This window comes from Ylistrum balloti, unplaced genomic scaffold (genome assembly GCF_031769215.1).
Source record: "Ylistrum balloti isolate Yb309-2 unplaced genomic scaffold, AGI_CSIRO_Ybal_v1 Utg369702, whole genome shotgun sequence".
Taxonomy (NCBI): domain Eukaryota; kingdom Metazoa; phylum Mollusca; class Bivalvia; order Pectinida; family Pectinidae; genus Ylistrum; species Ylistrum balloti.
This window is the reverse complement of record NW_026781932.1, coordinates 801,852-818,297: the sequence shown is the minus strand read 5'-3', so window position 1 is coordinate 818,297 and position 16,446 is coordinate 801,852. Positions and strand designations below refer to the sequence as shown.

The 16,446-nt window shown below is 34.3% G+C and overlaps 1 protein-coding gene across 1 annotated transcript in view; it reads left to right on the top strand.

The window, feature by feature from the left end:
• Positions 1-16,446, top strand: part of LOC132565221 (calcitonin gene-related peptide type 1 receptor-like) — a 93,451-nt gene that overhangs the window by 53,791 nt on the left and 23,214 nt on the right. Inside the window, exon 2 of the mRNA XM_060229857.1 lies at positions 15,698-15,808. Coding sequence (XP_060085840.1) covers positions 15,698-15,808 — 111 coding nt within the window. The remainder of the gene's footprint in view (positions 1-15,697; positions 15,809-16,446) is intronic.

Here is a 16,446-nt window from a genome sequence, read left to right as displayed (position 1 = left end):
AGGTTCGTAGACTTGTGACATATAAAAACATTGGCCTAAATAAATCCGATCCTACATAAGACACTCTATATATAGGACAAACCAGTGATAACATATAGAGAGTAGAAGACTAAATGCACACAGACCTGCTGGTGGACTTTAAGTCGCCGAGAATGGTCGTAACCTGCATGCCACGTTTTTATTCATACGCATGTACTTCTTCTGAAATTGGTAGATGTATGAAATACGAAGTTTATATAATTAAGGGGCCTGTGCACTTTTCCATCTAGATTTCGACATTTCAGAATCATCCAAGGTTTCACAAGTTAGGCCCTTATCGTCATCGAAGAGTCCAAGAAGGACAAAACAGTTGTATGATGCTGTTTAATTCATTATTAGGCACTACTATATCTAATTCTAAATTTTGATTGAAATGTGTAACTCACTTGAGTGCTTTTTGTACAATCGTAGAATTCAAATTTATATATATGCTAGGATTATACATAATAACACTAAATCTCTATGGTTACTACTATACTGGCCAACACACGTCGAAGGATCAATGTTCGTCTATGCAAAACAGTTTATTTGGGCCAGCGTAAAGAGTATGTGCTATCGCAGAGATCATACAGGTTTAATTTAAACCATTATGTGTTATTATACAGATGATATGGGCAGGTATATTTTGGATACCTGAGAGGGAGTTGATTGACATACCGTCTATTAAATTAATCTTTAAGGGTTAATACTCAGATTCCATGTGTATCGATAATTCTATTTATTCTAATGGAAGTATGCTGTTATAACATACAAAATAATTCCAGAAAGGCGTTGTTCCTGGACACTGCCTAGAGCATTTTCAAGATCAGTTTTTTTTATCAGGTTTAAAAGAGAATATACATAGGGTAAAACACTATACACGAATTGTAAATATTTATTAGTGCTCAGATATCTAAAACGGTATACCCACAGTGATCACGACGCCTGCGTGCATAACAGAGATTCAACGTCATGGACCAATCACGCTCAAATGCTGTTGACTAGAAATAATCGGTGCAAGTGTATTAAACTCGGGTTAATCTGGTGATAAATGGTTATACTGAACATCGGTCATTAGTAACTTGTAGTGATGTTAAAAAATTTTCAATTGATAAAAGGTATGTCGGTTACTTTAAGAACAACATAAGAATATTCAATGCGGTGGTATGCGTGCCACAACACCGAATAACGGGAAAGTAAATCTCACATTCATTCTTTTATGTCACATTTTTTTTGTATGTTTACCTTTGCTCAATATTCAACAAGCCACCTACTAGTTATTAGAATGATTCAGGGTTTATTATAGTGCATATTTCAAAGTGTTACTATGAATAGCATTTCTATAATGTCTTGTTTTTTTCCAAATGCAATAAATTTTACTAAGACGCAAAAGAAAAAACCCTGATAGAGAATTAATATTCGAAACTTTCCCTAATCTATCACTAGCGTGTCAGTTTAAGGGAATGTCGAAGATGATGCATCAAGTCTTATACAATAATGCTTGATTAAATACCGACATTGAAAAAAATACAAAGGACAATTTACCATATAAATCATCAATGATGGTTTCATTAAATCTCATTTCAGAAATGTTAGAACTGAATGTTCAAGTAGACCGGGCAACATTACAGTCCAGGTCTTGATTTATTTACCCCTTTCGTAAATAATATTTTGGACAATTATAAGACACAATCCTACATAGAATGAAAACTTTACTTGGTTTCTTCTTTATCAGGGACAAACACGAACAATTTCACTTTCTACCCTCTCACTAAAATATAAGTGATATTCATCAGGAAACATATAATAACATATGTATCCTGTATGTATCAGCTTGGTAGCTTTGTAAGTCCGCTATGAAACTATTTGTTCATTTACTGTGTTTCATCTGAAGATGGGGCTATAATGATGCGAGAAAAACTCACTATTATATTGTATTGTAAATAGTGATAAGAATTGTGAAAAAAAAGTTAAAAAAAAGTTGTGATTGAACTGAGCGAAATACAAAGATGACGATAGGAAAAAATAGGATTGTATAACGAGATAAGGTATAGGCTTTGTATAAACATACAGTTATCAAGAATTTTATAATCTACTCGACGTTATGGGGAAGTGTATTTTGATATTGGAAATCTCAATGGAATCACAGAGTCATTATTTCCACCAATACTACGTTCTTATTCAAGGCCAACACCATATATATAAGCCCTAAACACATCAATGTGTATCTAAATTTACGACGCAGACTTAATTTTTTTTTCGTGGATCAAAGTCATACAATAGTATATAACAAGAAATACATTCGAAACGAAAAAAACGTTTAGAAGCTTTTTATTAGTCTGCGGAGTATATCGTGAATTTGACTTCTCTTCTTTATTGGATTGGAAATTAAAAGTAATGTCTTTCTTGTTTAAGATACTTTTGAATTAATTGTTTTTTATGCTTTTATAAACGATTTCTTACTAAAACCCACTAAGACGTCTTTGTTTTGTATGTTTGTCTGGTGGATTTACAGTCCCCTGCACACCTAGGGTCAATTTGAGACGGAATATCTCCTTGTAGAAGTTGATGGCGTCCTCACTGAGCGACATATTTAAGGGAGGCCTTTTGCATTCCTTTGGTAGCATTTAGCTTACTTGTTTTCCCATGAACACAAATGCGTCAGCACACACCGGTCGGTTTCTTAGCTTCATCAGAAATACAAATCGCAACCAGGAGGAACGTCAAGCTACGTACCTCGGATCCTCTCACCTAAGATTAGTAAGGTTATGCTGGCTGATGCCTTACCGAATCAGCTATCCCTCTCCCATCCCCACCCCTATCTTTATTTCGTAAAGCGTAGCAGACGCGGGCAACCATGAAATTGATACTTAAACTTGTTTTCTCGGATCGCCTTTAACTGCTTGATGTATTTCCATCTGGACTAGCAAGGTCGTCAACAAATGTTTCGGTAGGGTTGCATTTAAATTTGTATTCAAAACTTATGGCTCTCAAAGAAAATATTTTATCAATGATGTATGTAGACTTTCATAGCTATGGTGGACCTTACCAAAGAACACGTTAAATTTCAGTTTAAGTAGGTTGGTTAATGGCGCAACTCTTCAACCAGGAAATTGATCCAAAAACAACGTTCGAGGGTAATTAGTAAACACTTAAAATATCACAAGTCTTCTTGATGTGAAAGGTAGTAAAATCGGCATGCAGCACTTGTAAGAAAGCATCTTCAACCTTTGAGACAAATGACTCAAAAAAGTTGTCTTGCACATACGTTGTAGGTACCATATAATTATAGAGCACACAAATAATCTAATAAATGAAAGGCAATGACCATTATCTACACCTGCTTCACGACAAGCATTGGCGTGATTCCTTATCACAGATACATTAAGATACAATTTACACGTGGTAATCGTAAAGGAGGTATTTGCCATTCCTAGACAATTTTTTTCATAGACAATCACAGATTAGTGACCCAACCAAAGGTCAGTTCTATTTCTGTAAAACATGTCTATACGTGTTTATTGATAGACACGGTTAGTACTCATAGAAAACCAAAACTTTTAAACTTTTTCACTTAAGGGCTCATTTAATTCTTAGTTATAATAAAGGAATATGTTCTCGCAAAATGTGCATTCTTAAGATCTTCTGTATCAAAATGTATATTTTTTTTCAATTTTGTGAGTACTTTAAATGTTGTTAAATGGGAAACATGCTGACAGCAGTGTTATATTCGAATGACTCTTAACCTGAATATCTTCCTTATGTTCACATTTACTGACATTTTTGTGTTGTTTTTTAACTAGAAATTAAAATATCTTAAGTATATAATATACATTTGTACGAACAATATCCCAGTTTTACTGCACAGAAACTGTAAGCGACAAAGTGAAGATTAGAATTATAAAATTGAAAATCCTACACAAACTTCAATTGACAAGAAATTGGAGGAACAACGTTCATGTCCCAGTAATACTTTGCGCCAATGGCGGGTATCAACATGGCGGACATAGCAAGCAAAAAGGGTCCTTTCCCTAGGCGCTTCATCACGTGTAGAGACAATAAGAGTCTGGGTGAACGAGATTGAGTGATTAATAGCTTACCCACCATACCTGCCGAGACTGAGAGGATAAAGTAGAAAAAAAACATCATGAACTAGTCAGTACTAATAAATACAACATTCAAGACAGAAAGAGACCCATAAACTTTTGGTTAAATAATCATTGTAATGAAAACGTATTAATACTACGCTTGTTCGACATGACTTTGTCAAAATGCATATGTTTTCTTCATTTTATCGAGTCTCTGTTGAGAAAGAATGAAAATTTCGTTACGAGATTAACAACTGTGTAATACAAGTGTGTAATATAAGTTCATGTTACAAGCGATATAACACTGATAACATAGTATTTATTTTGACAATACTTTACTAGTAATTAAGTTGATGAAAAAAAGTTGTGATGCTTGATGTGTGAAAGTATATATTAAGAGATAAATCAAATCAATATTTTCCACCATTAATAAAAAAAATGATAGATTTTCAAAAATATATTTCTCTGAAAGCTACAACATAATGTAAAAACAAACTCACATATACTACTACCTTCACATTGAGAATTTTAGACATAAATGCATAATCCAAGTTAAAGTAAGGATATAAGGATATAGCTTCATGCCATCCACTGTTATAATCTGTGGTTTAAAGTCAGCAGGCCCGCTGATGGGATCAAAATATATAGCCTTGTTTTCACCGCCAAGTCGAATTAATTTCTTTTAATAAAATAAGGGCTGTTGTAACTTAGCGAAATAGATTTCACGAAAAGAACATTTGTCGTATTTCCGTTTTATTAAAAAGGGATTTATTAGATCTTTACATCTATATCATCCTCAGAACTGCATTCGTAGTTGTCATCACCTCTTTTTTACCTGACGTGACCATGTACTGTACTGTGTTCGCCTACTGGTAACGTTGCAAAATTTGTTTTCATGTTTTCTCGTGTTCTTGCTCAATTCTGTTGATTTATGGTACAAATATGTCGTTGTAAACAAGGACTTTAATGTTTTGATAACACAAGTATGGTGTTTTTATATTTAATGGGTAAAACAGCGGTGTAACTGTACAAGTAAATGAGGTAACAAGTTATTTCAAACATATTTACTTGTTATTCAGGCCAGGATGTAACATTATTTTGATATCGTTGCCGCGCTGCATGCCATGAATGCGATCCTTTCTATACTGATGGAATTCGAATGATAAAACAACTAAGAAATATTTCAAAATGCAAAATGAATCTAGAACACGAATTTAACACATAAAGTGTAAGATATGCTGTAGTTTAAAGTCAGCGGGTGACAGTAACAAATCTATGGAAACATATCTCCAACACTTTGTTGTATTTAATGTTGGTTGAACATAATTTCAAACATTCAAATCTTGACAATATTGCTATTGGCGGGTATGTTCGTATCTGAATTGCAAGCAAATGTTTTAGCTCCACATGTTTCATGTCGCTGTAATAACGTGCCTGCTGTGACAACTGATAACATAACATTTAAAGAGGCTGTCACGCTTCCATATACTCCAGCTTTAACAAAACATACGGTCTAAGAGATAAGTTAAAACAAACCTGCATCTATTGCCATTGACAAACGCCTAGGACTATATCTGATGGAGACTGCTAATAGTGGACACTCAGGAGTGCCTTCTGAATGACGCTGGATGCACGAAATACACAAGGCAACAACATAGATAACATGCAGAATATATCAGTCGATATTATTGTGTACCCATTAATGAAGAGACTGGGGTGTTTTGACTGTCATAAGATGCTTTAAGACGATGATAATAGATTCAGTCCCGGTGGAATACACATTCTTCATGCATGCTTATCTTACGTATATATAATCATATTATAGACCCATTCACTGTTAGGTTGTGAACACTACGGAATGATAGCACAACGGGTTGTCTGTTTCCTGCCGTTTACCTTTAAACAAAGGTATGAATAATGCAGATAATTTTGAATCCAAACAGAGAAACAATATTTTCTACCACGATATGCTGTGTACTTTTCATTCTCAGACCATTGTATCTTATATATGATCTATATCACTAGTTGTATATGACCTCCCGTTCTTTTGATTGGTTGAGAAATTAAACCTCTCGTTATGTAACCCCTGCATCTCCATTCAAGCGTGGGGTGTTAGTTTTTATTTTTGTCAAGTGAAAATTCCGAAATGATTTTGGTTTCAAGCGATCTATCCTTTTTATATCGCAACCAAAAACACATTCAATGATTAGAGTTAGGACTATCGAACCATATGTCGGGAAAACTTTGTCTAAAAATGGTAACCTCCTCTTGCAACACATGCGTGTGAATTTTTCGTCATTGTTTAAATAAAACAGATATTTTGTGTCTTGTCATGAATATTTATAACTATTAGTCCCTCGGTGCTTGTATTTAACCATATCGACTATTTTGTCTAAGCATAGGGAGGCATCACATTTCTGTGTAGTATTACACATAATTATAAGAATGGTTAATGGAAGAATTTTTCATCTATTAAAAATGACAAAGCAGAGAGGTGACTAATGGATGAAGGAAATCAAATACACAACCAGATTTCCTAGTAGGAGACCCTACGCTACCTCCACGTCTTCATCTAGTATGGTACATATCACTCATAACATTGTGGAAATTTCAACAAAAAATTGCGAAACTATTTTTTCCTCGACAAAGCTCTCTTTCATTACAAAAAGGCGTGTTAAAAATTCGAAATTATTATTCATACATCGTAATACGTGTTCCCGCTGTAGGACTCATTCTGTCGGCATGCATGTGATTGGCTAGATTGATCTGTAGATATTAGAATATGTTATTACAAAAATTCCATATAAATGTTAAATGTTGTACATTTAAATAGCATCATGATACTGATGCTTATTAAGATACCCAACTGCGAGAGGGATCAAATTTATTTTGTGCTGTGATAACTTAATTCCTTCTGCTGGAAATTTCTCGGCTTAAATATTCTCATATTCGTATAGCCGCACGCCAATATCATCGAAATTATGTTGTATCTATTTCTTCACGTAAATTATGACCTGCCGTCGACAAATGTTTCGCTTGTCTGTAGTATATCTGTCAGGTCGTCGGATATAAACTAATTACGTAAGCCTGCATTGGCGATGCACGTGCCAAGTCTGCCATGCCAGTACTGATGGATAGTTCATGGCTCGTAAGAAAGGCATCAGTTCAGAGTTTTTTATCAAATACTTGTAGTATATTGGGGGCTCCCGAGGACAAATTTCATTGACATAGTTCATTGAAAATAGCACTATCATTTATGGCTCTTGATGTCAGGTTTGATCTGAGCGTTTCTGAAAAATTGCTGTGTATATTTGAAGCTCCTCAAGTAATCGCCATTGTGAATCATTACTTGATAACAGAATTCGCGTAGTTCTTGGCAAGTGGATGTATCTACATAGCTCAATTTCAGTTATTTTACATTCTTTGTAAGGTATTGCATTGTCAATAAGAGCTCACATTGAAAAACATATGGATATTTAGGCGTCTGTATTCTTGCTTTTGAGACAAAATACGTGCATCTTATACGGTGCTTGACAAGTGTATTTCTGCAATCTAAGCACAATCTACACAGTATATGTTTACGCCGGTAAGTCTTATCAGAAAAGAAATATTTCACGAGTTATTGATCTTTTTACTTCAAGGTCACAACGTTTCCTTGGTCATATAGATAATGATCGTCGATGATAGTAGAATCAGACGATACTAATTTTGATTTTATTGATCTATTGAATCAACAAGAAATACCAATATGTCAACATAATCATAATCCAAACACAAATTCAAATAAACTATAATTAAATATTAACAAAAGAAAGATTAGCCTGGAGGATCTTGAAAAAGCGCTAAAAGAATGAGACCACGTGTTCCGGAACAGTAAGCATCTCCTGCTTCATCGACGACACCCACCATGTCAATCTTGGTCAATCCAAGTTAGTAATGTCACGTTCTCAAATGAGAACAATGTATACAACAACGGAACCAAGAGGTAAAGTAACTAGCATCAAACACGTCCAATTTTATATCTCACTAAGATGTAGAATATTTCTCAATGATTTCACTGTGACGACTGTAAAACATCGCGGTCATTTCCGAATTGCATCTTTTGATTTCCGTGTTAAAAGATAACGTTATCTCTGTTGTAAAATTATTTCAGTCTTTGCATAGATGGAATGATATAAAGAATGCATATAGAAGTATGAAGAAAAAATACAATCAAAGCAGACATGAACATTTTCATTTGGAACCGCCTCTGAATTGGTCTTAGCCAATGATATCACTCCTATTCTTGTAGAGTTATGGAACTTTCCGGTCTGTATAATATAAATGTTTTTGTTTTCAATGTTTCTCTCTTAGGATTATTTATCAAAAACATTGTTTATTTGAATTCATGTTGTACGCACCTGACAACCATCAAGTCTTTCTATGAATGCCAAAGATATTTGTTTTCTAACGTTGATCGATAGTACAGGGACAAAATAGAGGAGGTCACAGTCCTGGAAGTTGGCAGTTATTTCAAATGGGATTTAACTATCATCATTTATTGAAGTTTCCAGTAAAGACAAGACGCAATACCGTGTGACAGATTACTTAATTACGGTAGGACATTCCCGTAGTAAGATTTTGTCCTCCAATATTTCTTGATATTCTGATATTATTGATAAACCTACTAGACTGGAGAAGAGAGAGAAAAGCGAATTTGAATGTATCAAATGAATGACATAGCCATCACCGTTATCGCCGACTTGACGCATTTCGGCTTGTCGTTACAATGCATTTTCCAATGTCAACCTCAACATCAGTCCTCTGCCATCTTCCACTACAGATAAAATCATGAAAAGTTTTCTATGAAAAGACGCGTTACATTAACATAATTTTAGAGTGATAACTAGAAATTCCATTAATAGTATTTGATCCTAATGCTAATTCCACACTCAACGATTTGCCTATCAGATATCTCATTTTGCCTGCAAATAAGGCTTTCAACAAGTCGATACTTGTCTGCAGACTTTCATTTCATTTCCTGCATTCGATCAGAACAAAGCTCATATTATCCTAATTTTCCAAAGACCAAATACCGGCTAATCATACTGCATGCATTAATACAATCATTTAGATTGACATTTGATGATAAGGATACGGACCTCTCTCGTTTCTACTGGATTCCGAAACTTCAAAAGAAACCATTCTATCCAATTTAATCCGAATTCACAAAATAGGCTAGTTTCCCTCTGTTCCTGGTGGGAGTGAGAAAGTATTGCTCCTATTGTGATAATGATGAACGTATCCTTCGTTTCATATGTTTTCCATATGCGGTATATTTCATTTGTAATCTGACTTATTTCTTTAGTAAACCGGTCTATCACAACGCAATGATAAATTGCTGTTTACGCCAATACGCAAATGTAAACACGTCTGGGAGGATCGAAAAAATCGTACAAAACACGCAACTCACATCATAACTTATGAAAGGACGCAACACAAAAAACATCTGTCGAAAAAAAAGGTGTTCACTTCAATATTTTGTTTCAAGCAAAGTGGCAACAAACTTCGTCCAAGAAAGATAAGATTGAATAGTTTTCCTTCTTGTCAATGTTAATTAGGACTGCTCCTATCGATACGTGTTGTCCGCGACAGTTTAATGACGTTCCACAAATATTATAACATAAACATGAGTGTCTAAAGAATCACGTTGTTTAAATTCACAAGTAGAAAGAATAAGTAAATTTTCACATCAGATTGTTTAACTCCTATTGACCAATATTGCTGAATTATTGGTGTAGATGAAGGGATAAGGATTGCATACATTAAACTGAATATCGTTGTCTTGGCAACATTCAAACTCAGGTCGCATATTATATATCATATTTTCACAATAAAGAACACGTCAAATTTTTTTTTCTTTAAGTTCGATCAATCTTTGCCAATACTGGGTTTCAAGAGCAGCTACTTCAACGACATCTTCAGAGTAATACCTATCTTACTGCACGTGTGTCTTAAGACTTGCCCGTGTATGGTCCAGTTTACAGGACAAACGCCACTCATTTTTCCTAATATTAGCACGATTGCGACACGCGACATCGTGAAATATGATAAAACAGATCACGCCGGGATGATAGGTTTCTGATTAGTTAAGATGCCTCCTGGAATGAAGATTTATAATAAGGTCAAGCATATTACAGACTGTCTCTACAAAATGTACCGCAGCAGAGAAACAGCACGTGGATATGATTAGACAGAGGAAATTGTTTATTGTGACGTAGATGGAGTGTGATGATTGTAATAACCCACAGATCATTGTGACAAAACCATCAAAATGTAGGTCAAAAAGCTAAATATAAACTGAACGCACGTGGAAATTGTCCTATATTGGTCGCTGTGTCCTAAGTCCACCGATCACATATTTTTGATAGCTTATTCTCAGTACGGTTATAAATGACTTATCCTGTTTATTTCATAATTTGCAATACTTTTGGTTTATATTGATTGTTAAGAAATATGAATTACAATCAGCATTTTTTGCGTAAGTATAGAATCTTTTAATCCCAAGTTATGTTCTTCAATCTTATTTAACGTTAGCAAATAATTGAAATGATATTGAACAAATTTAATTTAAAAGGAAGCTTTCCAAAAATACATTTTGGATGCCAACTGGATCTTTCCGCTGAAAAAAAAAACGCGAGACAAGAAATTAAAATTGAGTCATTTTAGCTACCAAAACGGTTAAACGTTTGATTAATTAAAGCATAGTTTGGTGTTTCTGGAACACTTCACTCTACATCGTTTACTTGGTCATTAGTCACGTTCCCTACATAATCCTTGAAACGACATTCGAAGTCCACCCAAAACACAACACAGTTTGAAACGTTCACTATTGAGGTCACTTAGTTCCAGATACTAATGCCTGTGACTGATTAACAATGAAAACATTTTTTTTTTTCATTTTCTTAATGTTTATTTGTTAATGGTTATTTATTTATTTATTTATTTATTTATTTTTGTCTGTTTGTTCTTCATATTATTTGCCATTAGGCAAGATATTCGATTTATATCGTCAACATCCTGTTCCTTGACTAATGCAATCAATTCCAAAAACATGTAAAAGTTCCGTAACTCTGTTTTTGATGAAGGTATGACGTCACTGTGTACTAATTGCCCTTCACACAGTCAATTATCATGGAAAGATAATATAAGCGAGGACAATTATGATTCAAAATACATTACCGTCACATTTAACAGATGCTCTGTCTTTAGTTAGGGTTCAAATTTTAAATTATAACTAACAACACTATCAGTGTTCAGCTTCCGATAACAGAACACATCCTCCCTCGTCAGGTAAGGAGACCTGCTAAGAGACACGTTAAAGGAAGCCCGATATATGAATATTTCCAGACAGACTGGAGTTGTTTAGCACATGCATACGACTGAAAATTTTTAGAATATTAAAAAAATGTTCTGTAAAATCTGAGATATGAGTATAAGGTGATATGTACCGGCTAGCTGTACATATCCTCTGTTATATTAAATTTGTGGTACCGAATTCTTTTTCTGTACAACTACATAATGCGAGCACACCAAGTAAATGTTGTTTCTCTGTGTAATCACAAAAGTTTTGATGTCATCTTGTCTTTAAATAACCAGTGATCTATATATTTCAAATTCGATTTCAGCTACCGTTTTGTGAATTTTCCATTTCTAAAGCAAAATTTCTCCATCTCCATCCTATGGTGTTTATATGTCGAAGTTGATTCGACATTCAAAAGCCTGTTCCTAATATCATGACTGTCGCAAGATGTCGTCAATTGACAAAAAAAAAAAAAACTCATAACACCGGGTTTTGAGATATTCGTGTTGATGGAAACTATGTTGATTTTTTTACGGTTGCAATAGTGAACCCAGCAAGAATTATCACTTTTCGCTGAGGCTGGACATGTTTGATCCTCGCTAGTTTGCAAGTTGGTTTCGTTACATTGATCAAGATTTACATCACGGGTGATTTCGAAGAAGCAGAAGACGCTTTCTCTTCTGGAACACATTGAAATTGGATTATGATTCTATACACGTTGGTATTTTCTTTTGTAATACAGGTACAGAAAAAATCGAATTGGTGTTTAAATATATTTTTGAGAGTGTTGCAGGCAACATTGCATCTAGATAATATTGTAGAGAATTTAGAGATGTAATAAACATCACGTTCATCTGTGTATAATAAAAATTACACCAGTACCTCATATTTACACGCGAGCTTAATTGTCAAGTTTAATATTGACATTTGATTATCTAAATGCTAATCTACCTCAGCTTTATAAAGATATGATATGCTACTAATGTCTGTTTACAAAAAAAAAACCTAATTCGTGAATAAACATACAATGTGTCAGTATGGTTACGCCCGGTCTGGGTCGACACTGTGAATCAATATCTCTCATCTTAATATAGCTTTTCATAACTCTCCTATTTTAGTTATAGAAAACACTACTAATTTGTGTGGTTAGTGAGGGCTGGATCACGGTAGAGTGCTTAGGAAATGTCAGTGATGTAATGGCAATGTTAATGGAAACGGGTTTTTTTTATATATTTTATATTCCGTAGGATAACGACATTTTTTTACCGGCGAGAATAACGTTACAATGTTCTGCACAACAGGGAATTCAATATTGCTGAAAAGAGAAATAGTACAGGAGACTGGAAGAGCTCAAATTGGCAAATATTTACGTGTTGAAAATTCAATTTCTGTCGAGAAATAGGGAAAATCTTAATTCAATTCACGTACAGTTAGATATAAAATTGATATATTTTGGTCACTATTTTATCATACACAGCTGGAAAATGCCAAAATGTGAACTGAAATTTGATCCAAATAAACATATATAAGCCGAGAGCAAAGCTTTATTAAAAGAAGTATTTACACTAGGAATATTGAAAAAGAAAAGAAAACAAATACCAAGAATGCTTTAAAAAGGAGCGTACCACTTCCAATCTCTTTTAGTTCTCATAGTATGAATAGAAATCTATATTTTTCATATTCCTTTATGTATGAAGTGGACAGCACAGTGCACATTAGCCCCTTGGTTTGTATGCCGTTAAAGTGTACAGGGACGGGAAGAGCTATAACGGAAGACATCTTACATTTGTAAAAATCCACTGGATACACACTTACGTGTAACGGACGAGCATGTCTAGTAATAGAACACGACAAGTGCAACTCTGTAATTCATCATGTCAACATAATTTTACTGTTCTCAGACCTCCTCGGACCAAAGAACGCTCTTTACACCCGCCAAAACATCCTCGTATGTTTTAGCTTCCTTTCATCAATAGCTAAATGGAGTGCAGTCTCAGCTAAAGATCGATGCAGATAAATGGACTTCGGAATACCTCTTGTCACTTTCAGTTATATTCATGTTCTGAAGACATGACGATCGGAATACATAGTAGTATGGCCAGGAAACTTTTTAAAAAGGCTATTTTACAAATAATATAATAGATGTTGAAACCACTAACTGTATAGTTAGTAATTTCCAGGGTCAATTTTTTCGCGATTTTCTTTGGAAAAACTATCGAATTAAACTTGATTGAGTTCAGATTTCGCGATCTGAATTTAAAATGACATCGAATACAGATGTATCTCATTATTTCACGGATTAGATTTATTTTCGCGATCACGTTTACATGCCGCGAAATAGCGAAAGCAATGTACAAGCGGTTTTTTGAGGAATATTTCGTTCGGATACCGTAAAATCATTAGTTTTCGTGGGAGGTTTATTTTTGTTGATTTTTGTGTGCTGAAGTCATATTCCACTAATTAACATATCGACGAGCCAATTAACTGTTTAAATTAGTAGATTGTTTGTTATGAAAACAAATGCCCACTAAAATGTATTTGCTTTGAAAATTAAGATATCTGATCCCACGAAAGTATACGGTTTTGCAGTACTGAACTATCATAAAGCTCCTTGGAGCCTTTTTATTTTAAGTAGAAATGTCAGTTTAAGATAAAGATCAACGAGGCAAATATATACAATCCATAAATCTGTCCTTGGGAAACCTTCCCGGACTCCAGACGTGTAGCTTAAATATTGGGTTCACGTGCCCTCTTCGGTGTTCCAAGTAAAAATGCATCTTATGGGGTTAAGTGTTTTAAGAGCATACCTCATATTGTGAAAAGCAAGCATTCGCACTCGAGAGTATGTATATGTAAGTTTCAATGACAGATTCGTTATAGTTATAAACATAAGTACAATTGGGAGAGGCTGCCAATATTCTGAATTGCATTCAAATTTGGGAGACAAAAAAACATATTTATAGACATATTACCCGATTTCTTTCCAATGGGAATGTGACTAGCACATAAAACTGAAAAAAATTTAAAAAATACATAATTGTATTAATAGCAACACAACTAACAAAAAACAAAAACAAAAAACAAAACAAAAACAAACAAACAAACAAACATCCCTTACCCAACTTCCAAAGAAAAGCAAGTAGGAAACAAATAAGAAAAACAAAACAATGACAAAAAGCAACCAAGCATACATACAAAAACAAAACGAAAACACGAAGCAAAAGACAAACAAATAAACATATTGAAATTAACCTATACAAGCATTGTTTAGTTAAAGGTATCTATGTAATATACACATATGTTTGATAGAGATCAAACAGTATAGCTTCGGTTACTGATGGAATATAGACTCGTTAAAATGTATATATGAGAAGACATGTACATTAGAATGGAATGATCATTGTATGTATTTGACGGTATCTAGAAACAGCCCCTCGTCTTTTCTCTCCCAGCAGCACTCAAGGTCGATTAGTCCTATATGCGGCCAATCAGAAATAAATTATGGAATTACTAAGGCAACTGAAGACAAGCATTGCACTGGAAAATTGAAACCGGAGGTCTCGTCTTAATATACGACTTATTTTCTCGTACGTATCGTTTCTGTAATAGCTCGCGGTCTTCTTGTGAGCTTTGTTCCGTATCATAGCAAGTCCGATACACGCCGCAGTACCTACCACCGCCGCCGCTACCGTATTGCAGCCTATCATCAGTGTCATGTGGTTAAGGTTGAATTATCAATCACCGTTACTGTAGATAAATTGGGTTAAATTCATGGTGTTAAGCTGGTGATGCTATATTTATTTATTTTGTATGTTATTATACCCTTTACGAGTGTGCAGCACGTGGCCTCAAATTAATATCAGGTTTATGTGACATTTACTCTATCATAGTTATTTCTGTATTAAATTCGTGTTTATAAAAGACGAAATCATATTTCTCACTGTAGATAATATCCATATGGTATATTTGATATCTTAAGCATCAAATAAAAGTAATGAGAAACAGGAATTAATAATTAGATACATGTATTTAATTTCCGAGTGAAAAAACTTAGTAAAATTTCGCGTCGTGTTTCTAACGTCACTAAATATAAGTTTTTTTTTCAGTTTTAAATTTCTGTATTGTAACCCACTGCCATCTTTGTTATGAGAACATACAAAATTGTTACTATAGTTGCAGAATTATATTATTTTTCTTTATCAACGAGTTAAAGTATGGTTGATGAGTTAGAATTTTGTATATTACACAGGTGAACGATACTGCAATGCTACCAGCGACATCTTCGGATGTTGGAACTACACACAGATTGGAACTACCGCCACTGTCCAGTGTCCAGATATTCCGGGTATGAACCCAAACGGTAGGTGGTCTTGCAACTCAGCCTAATCTCAACGAAACGCTTACCTCTAACGAGAACCTTGAAAAATTCATTAGAATCGGACATGTCTAGTATAGTTTGACTTAGAATTACCCCAACAGTAATTACCCAACTAGATTCTAGCCAATTTTATTCGAATCTTAACTGTTTAAAGTACCGGAGACACTTACAGCTAAATTACTTCGGATACTGTGTCGTATTTCATGAGTTACATAACTTGATTGTGATGGACGTATCTAGCCTTAACCCTACTTATCCCGCGTCCGATATTTCCCTTTCATGTTAATTGTTAAGATCTTGGGCATTACGCTGATTGATGTTTATGACGTCACATGATGCCTCGGTGGTTAAAAACTTAACGTCCGAGTCAAAATAAGCATGTCTTTTGAAGAAATCAATGCGAGAGAGTTAAACTCGTTAAATGATCAAGTAGCATTTCAAATTATTGAAATCATTTGATAATTCCGTATTATATCCGTAAAAAATCATATATAGCATTAACAAGAAAATAGGTTTTTCTTTGACTGTACCCGTATATTTTGAAGTTTGGCTAAAAAATTATCATGTGATTTTTTTTCTTTCAGAATTTGCCTACAAAAAATGTACAGACAATGGAACAT